Raw genomic sequence first — 13,753 nt, 5'->3', positions numbered from 1 at the left:
GTGAGTGCAGATGAGGATCCCGGCAAGGACCGCTGCACGCTCGCGATTTAAGTACTTTAAGCTATCAGTCTATGGTGGAAGGGGGAGGAGCAGTGGGAGATTGTCGTAGGCAGCCACACAAAAGGGCAACAGATCTGTAAGGTTCCCCATCTCCTACAATATTTTATTTAAGACACTGCAACTAAACTTGGCTCTGAGAACTACACTACCTTCATTTCATCAGGCGCTTACAACCTCTTCCCTGCTGTATATACCATTTTGTATCTCTTATCCATATGTAACTATTTTTGTTAACATTTGGTAATTTTGAACCCTCAGTAATTATCCATTTAAAATGCACACGTCTGCTGTAAAGAGCTGTAGCACTTTTGGGAATGGTCTACATAATATAAAAATGCATGACTAAATAAACAAATGGTAAGCCGAATAAAAGCATGGTCTAAGGATTGTGCTTAACTCATTATTGGATAGACTCATTAGGATCAGCAAGAGTCTAGCGGGCGCCGGTTGGGAAGAATGCCTGTGTTCACTCTGTCAGCTGGGTCCTTTTGTTTACCATCTTCAGATTGATTATGGGAGGGAAAAAAATCACGTACCTATCAGTATCACGCGTCAAGCAGATTCCTTAGTGTGTTGGCTCTGTTGAGGAGCATTACACTGTTTTTTCCACAGGAGTGGCGAAAACAATATGCATTATGTTTTTATACTATATCCACAAGGGAACTGTCGGCACGAAGCAACGCAATAGAAACGCTATTGAGGCTTACGTTGTGTAGAAACAGACTGCATTTGAAATTATGGTTTGGGAAGTAATAGGGTGGTTAAGAACCCCTTGTGGATTTTCTGTAGCCAGAAAGTAATGGGCTGTCTTACCGCAATCACTGCCGCTGACGTCAGGGATTGGCACAAGTGCTCAAGCGTCCCCCGGCAACGAAGGGGAGCGTCCAGGAGTCGCCGCGCTGGGATTGGCCCCAGTGCCGACAAGTCATTCGGGCACCGAGGGATAGCTACCCAAATGGCTTATTTATTTATTTATGCGTTTTTATATAGCGCAGACTTTACCCGAAGGTGTCAGAGCGCTTCACAATAGGAGCATAACTGATACATGAGAACGTCACAAGTGAACAAAAGCAAACGCTAAGTTACATGAGGCAAAAGTGACAATCGTGAGCAAACAAATACAAGACTCTCAAACCACAAAAACACACTGGGAAGGCACTTCCATAGTCATGGAGAATAGAAATTTTTTATAATAAAAGGTCTTCCTTCAGATAATATAGAGGGCATGAATTAAATTTGGAAGTGTCTTTGAAGGAGGAGAACTTTGAGGTCAGTTTTGAAGGCCTGGGAGGAGGAGGTGGTCCAGAGCGGAGGCGAGTTCCAGATCCTCACTGCGCTGCCTGAAAAGGATTGGGCCATCGATCTTTCCTTCATGAAAGTGAGAAGTTCAAGCAGTAGATTTTCCGCATTTCGTGATGGTCTAGAGCCTCCAGAGAGTCTCCAGAGAGTTTGTTTATTCGCCAGGTAGCGAGGAGAGGAGGAGTGCAAGGCTTTGTGGGTGACGCAGGCAGTTTTGTAGATAGATCTTGCCTCGATGGAAAACCAGCGGAGGGTGGATAACATGGGAGTGATGTGGTCGCTTCTTTTGGCCCCTTAAATGAAACGAGCTGCTGAATGGAGAACATACTTAAGGGGGGGACAAGTGGGAATTGGGGAGGCCAGTAAGAAGAGAATTGCAGTAATCCAGTCTGGAGAGAACCAGTGATTGGACCAGTGTTTTAAGGTCATGCTCCGGGAAAAAAGCGACGAATCCCCCAAAGAACGAGCAGACTTTGCAATTGAATTAATGTGGGAGAGTAGATTGTGTTTTGTGTCGAGTATGACACCAATGGATTTTGCGCTGTCGACAATGATGGGTTTATTGTTCAGTAGATTCATCTGGTCTATCCATGATTGAACCGGGGGAGGAGAAAGTGAGGAGGAGAGGAAGAATTCAGTTTTGGAGGTATTCAGAATCAGTTGATGTGTTGACATCCAGTTTTGAATGTAGTCCAGAGTAGAGCTTAGGACAGAGAGATCGTGAGTGGAGGCAACCTTGAGGTAGATTTGAGTGTCGTCTGCGTATAGATGATAGTGGACCCTGGATTTACTTAGGAGATTTCCCAGTGGTTCCAAATAGAGATTGAATAATGTGGGTGCAAGTATAGAGCCTTGAGGAACACCTTGACCCACCGCCAAAGGAGATGAAAGACTGTCCGCTATTTTGATCATTTTGGATCTATCAGAGAGGAAGGAAGCAAACCATTTAAGCACAGTGCCCTCCATGCCCATTCTGTGTTGTAGAGTGTTGAGGCGGATGTTGTGATTGACAGTGTCAAAGGCTGCAGAAAGGTCAAGGAGAATTAGAAGACAGACCCTGCCCGAATTGAGTATCCGCAGCGCGTCATCAATAACTTGCAGCAGGGCTGTTTCAGTGCTGCAGTTTGGGATGAAGCCGGACTGAAAATTGTCAAGAAGATCATTGTCCTTGATATGACGAGAGTTGTTTCGCAACACATCTTTCTGTGATCTTCGCAAGTAAGGGTAGGTTAGTGATAGGGCGTTCTCTTCAATGAGTCAGGCTCTATGCTGTGAAGCGCTAGAGGGGGTTATTGGACTGGCGATTTCTTTGGCGTTTTTTTTTTTTTTTACCGCATCCGAAAACTTAGTAATTTGAAGGCAAATGATGATAAATTAATTGCGGCCAGCGTCTGAACACTTGAATGGGTTATTCAACGTTTAACTGCGCTGAAGTATTTGGCACTGCTGTGGACACTAGTGCAAGAGAGGCAGCGTCCTGTACCACTTTGGAGTGAGCACTGGTGAGGGGGGCCAGGGGGTTTCTCCGCTCTTAGGTGAGCACTAGTGCACGGGAACCTAGGAGCTGCATCGTCCTGTTGGGACACTTATACACAGAAGACTGAGGTGTCGGACTTCCATCGGCTCTTCAAGGATGAAGGTCCAGGGACTGTGTCTAACCCTCCTCGCCCTTCCTCTCATTACTAAGGTGTCTGGAGGAGGTGAGACCATGGGGAACATGTCGGGGTGTCTCAGTCTTTGTAGGGTGCCATCTCCCCCAGTAACTCTCTCCCCTCTCTGCTCTTTCGAGACTGCCCCTCTCTGTATATCTGCCCAGCTTCTCGCATGCTTCCTTCCCCACACTGCACCCCTGTTTACTTGTTTTCAATACAGGACTATGGGCACAAACGCCCCCGAACAGGCCGGGAACCCAAAAGCGACAAAATGGTTCCCAATTCAGTGGAAGCTGTCCGGATAGTAGGCTTTGTGAGATCTTCATCCGAGGCCAGATGTTTTCACAGGGTCGCACCATTGTGAGGCCGAGCGGCTTTGAGGGGCCCACAACACATCCCTGGAGAGTTCGCAGACTACATTAAACGGCTCGCATTAGCATGTTAAAAGGGATCAATTGGCGTGTGGGCGGTTTCCCCTACAAATGGTGATGCACGGAAATGTCTCCTCTGTTTCATTGCCTCTCAACGCAACGCCCCTGATGTTTTATGTGTCACTTGGAAAATGGAATAGAAGCATATCAAGTGTTTTTAAAAATTGATGTCTGAAGCGGCAAGGCAACCAGAGCCTCCTTCGTAAAACACCTTAACAGCAGGAAGTCTTTTGTGCCCATTGCGCAGCAAGGGTTTAATTGACTCTAAAGCAAGCAGTGGAAACGAGCCCCCGTTCCCTGGTTTAGAAATAAAACTGCTATAATCGGGATGTAGCGGACCCGCACACATCTGGGCCTCTAGGCGACCTATGACCCTGCTCGCAGGCAAGTCGCTCCCCACGCTGCTGCACGGCTCTGCCTGCATTGTTTTTGCCTAATCTTGTATTTTTCCCCTGTGCCTAACTTGCTTTCTTGCCCAGACTTGGTTTTATTCCCCTGTTCCTGTACTTGCTTTCTTGCTCAGACTTGTTTTTATTCCCCTGTGCCTGTACTTGCTTTCTTGCCCAGACTTTTTTTTATTCCCCTGTGCCTGTACTTGCTTTCTTGCCCAGACTTGTTTTTATTCCCCTGTGCCTGTACTTGCCTTCTTGCCCAGACTTGTTTTTATTCCCCTGTGCCTAACTTGCTCTCTTGCCCAGACTTGTTTTTATTCCTCTGTGCCTGTACTTGTTTTCTTGCCTAAACTTGTTTTTCCTTCCTGTGCCCAGTTCTCCCGCGGCCCCTGCACGTTTTTCCCGCCGCTGAGTCCCTAAGGCCCGCCTACCTGTAATCCCATTCGCCGCCCCGCTCCCGCCTCCCAGCTGCTCCTCCCTCCCACATCCCCTCATATGAAAGCTGCTACGTGGCCGCATAGCGGGCGCGCTCAGCGGGGGCGCCGCTGGCGCACCTAAGGCAAGCCCGTCTGCGCACGTCCGCACCTGGACCGCGCTCAGCGCCAGAACACCTGGGCCCCGCGCCCCCCACCGCACCCGATCCAGACTCCGCTACGACACCGACTCCCTCCACGCTCTCAACACCGGGCGAGACCAACGCTGCAACCAGGCCGCCCCGAAACACACCCACGGACCCTTCTCCTGCCGCAGCTACAGATTTACCTGCGACAGAACCATCAAACCACCAAGAAACAGACCCAACCAACTCCGCTGCATACTCCTCAATACCCGCTCCGCACGCAAACACGCCATCCAGCTCTGGGACCTGCTTGATACCACAGGCCCGGACTTAGCCTTCCTGACCGAGACGTGGTGGAACGACTCCTCTGCACCAGACATCGCCGTAGCCATCCCAGACGGATACAAGATCACCCGCAGGTACCGCGCCAACGGCATCGGAGGAGGAATAGCCATCGTTCACAAGTACACCCTCAAGGTCACCACCCACGCAGACTGCTCCCTCAACACCGCTGAACACCTGCACTTCCGGATCCATACCGACCCCAACACCACCCTCAGAGGAACTCTCATCTACAGACCCCCCGGACCCCGTGCCCGCTTCAGTGACTCAATCGCCGACCTCGCCAGCACCCGCTCACTTGCTTCCACGGACTACATCTTCCTCGGGGACCTGAACTTCCACCTCGAGAAAAACAGCGACGCCAACTCCTCCACGCTGATCGACAACTTTGCCAACCTCGGCCTCATACAACTAGTCACCACGCCCACCCACGCCGCCGGCCACACGCTGGACGCCATCTTCTCCACAAGCACCCACGTCACCTTTGACCACACAACCGAACCCCACTGAACCGACCACCGCTGCATTCACTTCACCTACAAAAAACCAACCATGCACCATCACACCCAACAGCTGTCTCGCCGCTGCTTGAGCAAAGTCACCGAAGATCAGCTGATCACCACCTTCTTGGAGAGGGTGATCCCACCCACCGACCCCACCAACCCAGACGCCGCAGCCTGCAACCTCAGACAGTGGATCAACAACTGTGCCAACACCCTCGCCCCACTGAATAAACCCTCCAACAACCACGCCAGCAAGAGCCACCTGGTTCACCGACGAGCTCCTAGCCTCCAAGCGCGCACGCCAGAAACTGGAGAAGAAATGGCTCCACGAACGCACACCGGACAACCAAGCAGCCCTCTAGGATGCCACCCGCAGACACCACCACTTCATCAGATCAGCCAAGAGATCCTCCTTCAAAGACCACCTGTATAACAACGCACACGACAGCAAAGAGCTCTTCCGCATTGTAAAAGAACTCTCCAACCCCAGCGCCAACACCAACGACATCCCGCCCTCACAGGAACTGCGCGACTCACTGGCCATCTTCTTCCACCGCAAGATCGCCGACATCCATGAAAGTTTCAACACCACGACCGACCCGACCACGCCAGACTCCACCCCTCTCCCGAACACCAACAGCATTAACTGCCTGACCTCCTGGTCCAACGTCCGCGACGTCGAGACACGCAAGGTCATGAACTGCATCCACTCAGGATCACCAACAGACCCATGCCCACACCACATATTTAACAAGGCAGACGCAGCCATCGCACCCCAACTACGGATGATCATCAACATCTCCTTCGAAACAGCACCATTCCCGGAAAGCTGGAGCAACGCTGAAATCAACGCCCTCCTCAAAAAGCCCAAGGCGGACCCCAAGGACCTCAAGAACTTCCGGCCCATCTCCCTGCTCCCGCTCCCGGCGAAAGTCATTGAAAAAATCGTCAACATGCAACTGACCCACCACCTCGAAGACAACAACATCCTGGACCCGTCCCAATCCGGTTTCAGACGAAACCACAGCACCGAGACAGCCCTCATCGCCGCCACAGACGACCTCAGGCGCCAATTAGACAACGGCGAAACATCAGCCCTGATCCTCCTGGACCTCTCGGCCGCCTTCAACACGGTCTTCCATCGCACTCCAAAAACACGCCTCCAAGAAGCCGGTATCCAAGAGAAGGCCCTCGACTGGACCACATCCTTCCTCTCTGACAGATCCCAGAGCGTCCGCCTTCCACCTTTCCGATCCAAAGCCACCAACATCATCTGCGGCGTCCCCCAGGGCTCCTCCCTCAGCCCGACGCTGTTCAACATCTACATGGCCCCCCTCGCACAAGTGGCCCGCCACCACAACCTCAACATCATCTCCTACGCTGACGACACTCAGCTCATCCTCTCCCTCACCAAGGACCCACGCACCACCAAAACCAACATCCACGACGGAATGAAGGCCATCGCCGACTGGATGAGGAGCAGTCGTCTGAAACTGAACTCTGACAACCCCTCAGCCTGGGACGATTCCTGCTGGCCAACCGACACCCACCGACCACGCACGCAATCTTGGATTCATCCTCGACTCCTCCCTCTCTCCATGTCCAAATAGGTCAACGCCGTCTCCTCCGCCTGCTACAACACCCTCCGCATGCTCCGCAGGATCTACAAGTGGATCCCGACCGAAACAAGAAGAACGGTGACACAGGCCCCCGTCAGCAGCAGGCTGGACTATGGCAACGCACTCTACGCCGGAATCCCAGCCAAACACCTTCGACGACTACAGCACATCCAAAATGCCTCCGCACGACTGATCATCAACGTCCCCCGCCGCAGCCACATCACCCCCCCACCTGAGAAACCTACACTGGCTCCCCGTCGACAAGAGAATCATCTTCAAACTCCTCACCCACGCACACACGTGTTTCTTGTGGCTGTTGCGTGTTACCTTGCCATGCGCCAGGACGCCCCTTAGCTGGGGCAGCTGTGCGCACTACAAATCCACGTAACATAACATAACAAAGCACTCTACAACGCCGGACCAGCCTACCTGAACAGCAGGCTCGGCTTCCACACCCCTCGCTGCCAGCTCCGTTCCGCCAGCCTCGCCCTCGCCGCCGTCCCCCGCATCCATCAAACAACCTCAGGCAGCAGATCCTTCTGCTACCTAGCCGCCAAGGCCTGGAACACCCTTCCTACCCACCTACGGCAGACCGAAGACCTACTCGCCTTCAGAAGACTCCTCAAGACCTGGCTCTTCGAACAGTAGCGAAGCTTTCACCCCCCCCCCCCCCCCCACACCCCCCCTCAGCGCCTTGAAACCCTCACAGGTAAATAGCGCGCTCTGCAAATAGATTGATTGATTGATAGGTCCAATGCCTGCTTAAGGATTTATGGGGCCCAGGGTAAGATACAACACCCCCCCCAATCCCATTGTGGACAAATTTGAAAGTATTAATATTTTTTGGCTCACTCAAGCCTGTTTGATGCAAGAACATTGAACTATATGTTGAACTTTGCAAAAATAGCCAAAAGCTCAAACTGTCTGGTGTATGCCAAACAAACAGCAGCAAAAGAAACATTGAACAGGCATTCATAGAACCATTTCTTTAGAACTCGTGATTATCACGGGGCCTCATTACCCAAAGCCTTTGATTCGCTCCAATGAGCGTGAAGGCATTAGTGCACCCTACTAGCCGGCCAACTCCCACTCCTCACTCTGGACCACTGCACCTCACAGGACCCCTGAGGGTCTCAGTACATTCATCAATGCCGACCAATTATATTTTAAAGAGAGGAGAAACATTTCTTCAGATGTGCGTTACCTCAATTGGTTCCACAGAAGCGAACCAGGAGGACTACAATTACCAGAATGCACTTGGTTATGAATGGGCAAGTACGTGGCGTTACAACCGGAGCTGCCGACTTTGGAACTGGGTTCCAGTCTCGGCGTCGGCTCAACATCTTGTGATTCTGGGAAAATAACGTAATCTCTCCGTGCATACCAAAAATGAATGCGTCCCTGGGTATTGTAACTGGTAGGCCTGTAATGCACCCCAGTGCCTTCAAGTCAAGTTCCTACTATATAGAACTGCCCAAAAAAAAAAAACAGAACGTGAGCACGAACTTTTTATAAACATTGTTTCACCAATAACTGTAGTTGAGGAGCGGACTCTTTTATGTAATTTGAGGTCATTACACATTGAATGCAAATAAATCACAGACTCAAACTTTTGCACTCCATTACGATGATGTTATGATGTGCTGATGCTAGGGAAGTGCAAACACCTCGAAAGGACCTTTAAATGAGGCCTGTAGTAGCACCTTATTGTGAGTGCGACATGGATTGGCACTGCTTCAGCATGCATTGTCAAAATGTGACCGCAAGAAGTCCCTAAAAATACAGGCTCATTGTATCGTCTCTCTTCTATTCTACTTGTTTCTGTTACTTTTCACTCCACCCTTATGCTAGTGGTAATATCAGGTAGTCACTAAGAAGCACCGTGCTAATGCGCTGTCAAAAATCTGAGGCAACGGTATAGATGTGCGGTAACCTGATTACCGCATATTTTTACCCCTGCATACCATTTCTGCTGCCCTCTAAATGAGAGGCGTTCTCAAACAGTAAACCTTAAAATATACAAAAGCGAATCGTGGTGGCTTTGGCAATGCTTGTTTAAGGAGGGGCGTTAATTTTTTTGCTGTTCCATTGAGGCTCCATACTTCCAACATGCAACATTTAAAGTACAGTTACAGCTGTCAGAAGATCTAAATGTACATCTTTTATTTGAAAAAGACATATATTTGCAATAGGGACAGAAGTGTGTTCTTTAGGAGGGAATACAAACAAGCATTGAAAATGCAATAGGTCTCACCTTTTATTAAGTTAAAGCCATTTGCTTTGCTATACAATACCATTAGCAAAGCAAATGGCGTAACTTAATCAAAGGCGAGACCTATTGCATTTTCAATGCTTGTTTTAAATTCTCCGTAGGTAAGCATCAACATGGGTTTTTCTAATGTTTTTAAAACATCACGAAACCAGTGAATGTGCCATGTATTTTCATCCAAAATAGGACTCTACGAAAAAAAAATGTAAGTGATCTTAATGAGTTTTATTTTTCAACATGTCTTATCTTTATTTCCTTCTTAGCTCTTCGTGCATTGGAAGTCCTCCCTCTTGCACATCCTCCTGCACCCCGCCAACTATCTGAAACAGAAACTCAGCGAATAGAAGCCCTTGAAGAAAACACTTTAAGGGAGCTACGTTTGTTTCTCAGGGATGTTACCAAAAGGCTTGCCACAGATAAACGCTTCAGCATCTTCAGCAAACCGGTGGATATTGACGAGGTCTTGTTTCCATAACCTGCAAACACCTATGTGTATGATTATTCTGTACCAAAAGAAAAAAGGACCTATAAATTTTAGATTAAGGATCTACGGCAGTTAGTTAAGAATACAGCATACTAATTGGACATTTTTCACTTATGAATGTTTTGTTGTCGACCTGTATCTTTCAGAAACTTTAAAGACAGACAGTTTCAAATTTAAAGCTTGTTCCTTGCTGTCATATGCAATGATTCCTGGTAGAGCGGGAAAGTGCCTCCTATAACTGAGGCAGACTGGAAGAGTCATTTGGAGTAAAGCAGTTGAGCAGTAGCAGATCAGGTGAAATTGTGTTTTTGAGTTGAGACCTCAATCGAGGAGGAAGGATAACTCTTCCTGGTAATCATGCAAATCTTCAAAGATCCTGCAATCCTCTCCTTACCTTAGGGTCTGGTGGATAGCTATTCAAACATTCCATCTGACGATGAGATTATTTAGTAGCCCAGCAAAATTGCCATCAATTGATCGGTTTGTACTAACCCATAGAAGTGTTCTACCTGTTCCATGCCCTTTTAATCCCATTCTCAGTTGAACAGTTTTCATTTTGAAACTGATGCACAGATAGGCTCAGGTATGGGTTATTGTGCCACTGTTGCTGCAAACAAATGTATTTGTAAAGGTTTGTATATTGTCTATTGAAGCAAATTGATGGCGTATTCCCTCTCTTTAGGTTTCATCTTCATGCGGCTTTAGCAGTTTGTTAGCAACAAACCTACAGTAACCAGTATAGAGTTAGCTTGAGCTTTGTGTCCACCCATTTACCTTAATCTGATAGCTTTATTGCATATCTCAGTTCCCTTCACCTGATTTGATAGTTTTTCTCCTTATTCTGGTTGCATTGCCGTGCTTTGGAGACTATGTTCTCCCCCTCTCTCTCTCTCTTCCTTCTCCTTTCCCACCCAACTCTCACTAAATCAGTTTTCATATAAGGTGAAGTCCTCCCTAGACCCCAAGCAAGATACAAGATTCAAAGAATTGCAGCATTTAAGTAGAAACTCACCTGCTGAGTGGTCTGGTATTAAAGCCTATTCTGTGGAAATACGATTTGGTCAAGTTGGTTAGTTTTGAGAGTTCCTTATATCTTATCCCTTGGGTCTGGATTTCTAAGACATGAGTGTTTGCAAACAAGGCCATGACATTAAGATTTCTTCAACTCAAACTGTGTCACCTCTAAAAAGCCAAGCTTTCATCTCTTTAGTTAGGGGTCATTGCTTCAACCAAAATATGTTATCATTGAAAAAAGCCAGGAGAGTTTAGAGTCATTTTAGATCTTAACAAATGTCTTGTGTTGGGCATCCTTGCCTTATTATATTGTATGTAGGTATCTAGTTTTTGTCAAGCAATACCCACCACTTTGTATTGGTTGGAGCAGTGCTGTGTGTATTTGGGGGTGCATAGCATTTCAGGAGATAAAGGAACCAATTAGTCAGCATGCGAGAGGATAGGATCTGCTGGCGATTAACACTATTACTTCAGCCTTCTTGAATGAGTTAAGTCAACAAAATTCTAGCCTGGTAGAGCAGAGTGTCTTCCCAGCATCGCTGAATTTCAGAGAATGTTTATAGTTTAAAGTTATGCCTACTTGCAGTAGTGTATTATCCAGGACCTCCTGACTTTTAGAAAGATATATTGTTAAATCAACACTATTGATAGCTATATGTTGATTGGCAGATATTAGACTCATGTTTGAATGATGAAGGGCAAACAGCATGGCATGATAGACTGCGGAGTTTTGATGTAACATGTATGAGAAAAAGGGATTTCAAATTGGATCATTCTGTGAAAGGGGGCAAATAGAAATTTCAGTGCAGGCAAGTGTTTATCAAATCATTATGGTCACAGCAAAAGACACCCTCTATGGTTTTGGACTGTTTGAGAGAATATTGCTGTAATCCAGGTGGTTAATAATTATAGCTTGGACTGGGGCAACCTTCCGAGAGGTGGAGTGGTAGACTTTCTGTAGCCAGGGCAAAACAATCAAATGCTAATTGAGTGCAGTATTTATTTCATGACTGAAGGAGAGCTAGTCTTAGCACTAAACACACAACTATCCTGGGAATTAAAATCAGCAATGATTATGTCAAAGAGATCAAATGCATTAATAGTTCCCCCAAACTGATTTTATCCCTAAACCAGCAGCACCAGTTTTACTGCACCCAGTATCCAAACCAAAGGAAGGTGCACTTCCTAGAAGTCAGGACCAATGACAAGTAAATACTTTATGGAATCTTCTTTTTATTGAATTCTCGAATAAAACAACACCGGCACACAGCCAACGCGTTTTGTTCCCCAGTTCCACGGGAACTTCGTCAGGGCTTATATAGTCTATAGGTTCAGTAACCTGCCTAGTATTTTACATTCATGTATGGATCAATGGATTGTCAACCCCAGATCGCGTTGTCCTGGATTTGATAATAGGTTTCAGGAAAATACGAAGTGGATTTGTAAGTTGCCAAAACTCATTGTATTGGTGCTTAATATATCTGGTGACGCATGAACAATTTGATGTGCCACAGGGATGAGTGCTCGTATCTGGCGCAACTAAAAGTGATGTGACCCATCACACGTCTCTTGACCTAGTAATTTGAATGTTCCAGGCGCAGAAGTCACAAAGTACTTGGGTGGAATTTCTCGGAAAGCAAGGCACCAACTGTTTCCACCCAATTATTGCCGGTATGACGAGGTCTCGATGGGTAAATGGTAAACCCCACAGAATCCTTCAAATGTCGGGATTCATACATCTGGCAGCATGATAACTGACACAGGCGTAAAAAAGCAGCTTTTACCATTTACCCATCGAGACCTCGTCATGACGAAGTTCCCGTGGCACTGGGGAATGAAACATGTTGGCTGTGTGCCGGTGTTGTTTTATTCAAGAATTCAATAAAAAGAAGATTCCATAAAGTATTTACTTGTCGTTGGTCCTGACTTCTACGAAGTGCACCTTCCTTTGGTTTGGATTCTTATTGTTAGCATCTCTCAGCAGCGGATGCCGGAAGTTGTAGCACTTAATTTGTTGATTTTTTTAAACTGAAGGAGTTGAGGTGCTTGACCATGGTCTGCTGTTGTGTGTGTACGTGTTTCTTAATGCACCCAGTAGTTAAGGTGCGAATGGCAATGAGACACATTGGAGAACATCCCAGATTATCTTGTGGCTGTAGATGAAAGTGACTGTTCTTTGCATGCAAATGTCTTGTGGACATGGGATACTGATAGTGGGGTTGTGTAGGAGACCAGGCCCAGCCTGTAGGTCCCCAGAGGTGATGTTGGTGGACCTGTTGAGTACAGGTCTTAGTTTGACCTTACAGGTATGATTTTGTAAGACGCTTGCAAACGAGGATAATGCTGTTCTGCTAATATCTGTGGGTAGTGCCAGTCTGTCAAAGATTGCTTGCTGTTCATTATTTTGTGATCAACACTAGTGAATGCTTTTGAGAATTGTAATGCAATCCGTGTAAACCATCTTCCCAAATCAGTAATGTTCAGACATTATACAATGTAATTAGTGCCCAGGCCAGGGTTATGACAAGACTGTAAGTCGTTGAGGAGACTGTTGGATTCCAAAAACGAGCCTAGCTGGTGGGTAACCACTGTTTGTTGAGCCGTTATGACCCAAGGAATTCATGAAATTGGTCTGAAATTAGAAACAATATCAGAGTTACCAAAGAGTTCCTTTAGGATTATATAGTCTAGTACTTGAGTTAGATGGAGTTGATTTATTTAGTGATTTTTGTAATTAATGCAGAGACCCAAACTGACACCGTTGGCATTGCGGACTTCCTATGGTGCACAGAATCTTATGAAAGATGGCAAGAACTGTTAAAGCCTCATTAACTGATGTGAACTATTTCAAATGAGTTCTAAGATGGCTGTGTGCCTCTGTGAGCCGGATTACTCCATAGTTAACCAACTGCACAGCTCCCAAATAACTGCTTTTAGTTAGCATATTTTAATTAGGTGGAAGGTTGTTTTCAGATGTAGGGGAATTGACTGCCTATTCATCTTCTGCTCCTTGACTTACAAGAATACCCAAGTTCACCACTAGCACCAAGAAGATTGGATCGGTCTTTTGTGCCCCTGACAGCAATCTTTTAAGTAGAATAAGAGTAAGCGATCTTCCTTGCAGGGTCC

The 13,753-nt window shown here is 47.1% G+C and overlaps 1 protein-coding gene across 3 annotated transcripts in view; it reads left to right on the top strand.

Annotated features, from left to right (window-relative positions):
- Positions 1-13,753, top strand: part of ATAD2B (ATPase family AAA domain containing 2B) — a 945,800-nt gene that overhangs the window by 639,342 nt on the left and 292,705 nt on the right. For 2 of the 3 annotated variants that reach the window (XM_086926259.1, XM_086926260.1), the window contains exon 21: positions 9,390-9,586. In XM_086926259.1, the coding sequence (XP_086782385.1) occupies positions 9,390-9,586 (197 nt within the window). The remainder of the gene's footprint in view (positions 1-9,389; positions 9,587-13,753) is intronic. The other variant, XM_086926261.1, reaches the window with a different exon arrangement.

The sequence above is a fragment of the Lissotriton vulgaris genome, chromosome 6 (genome assembly GCF_964263255.1).
Source record: "Lissotriton vulgaris chromosome 6, aLisVul1.2, whole genome shotgun sequence".
NCBI classification, from domain to species: Eukaryota; Metazoa; Chordata; class Amphibia; order Caudata; family Salamandridae; genus Lissotriton; species Lissotriton vulgaris.
Note: the sequence above shows the minus strand (reverse complement) of the source record. Positions and strands in the feature narration are given on the sequence as shown.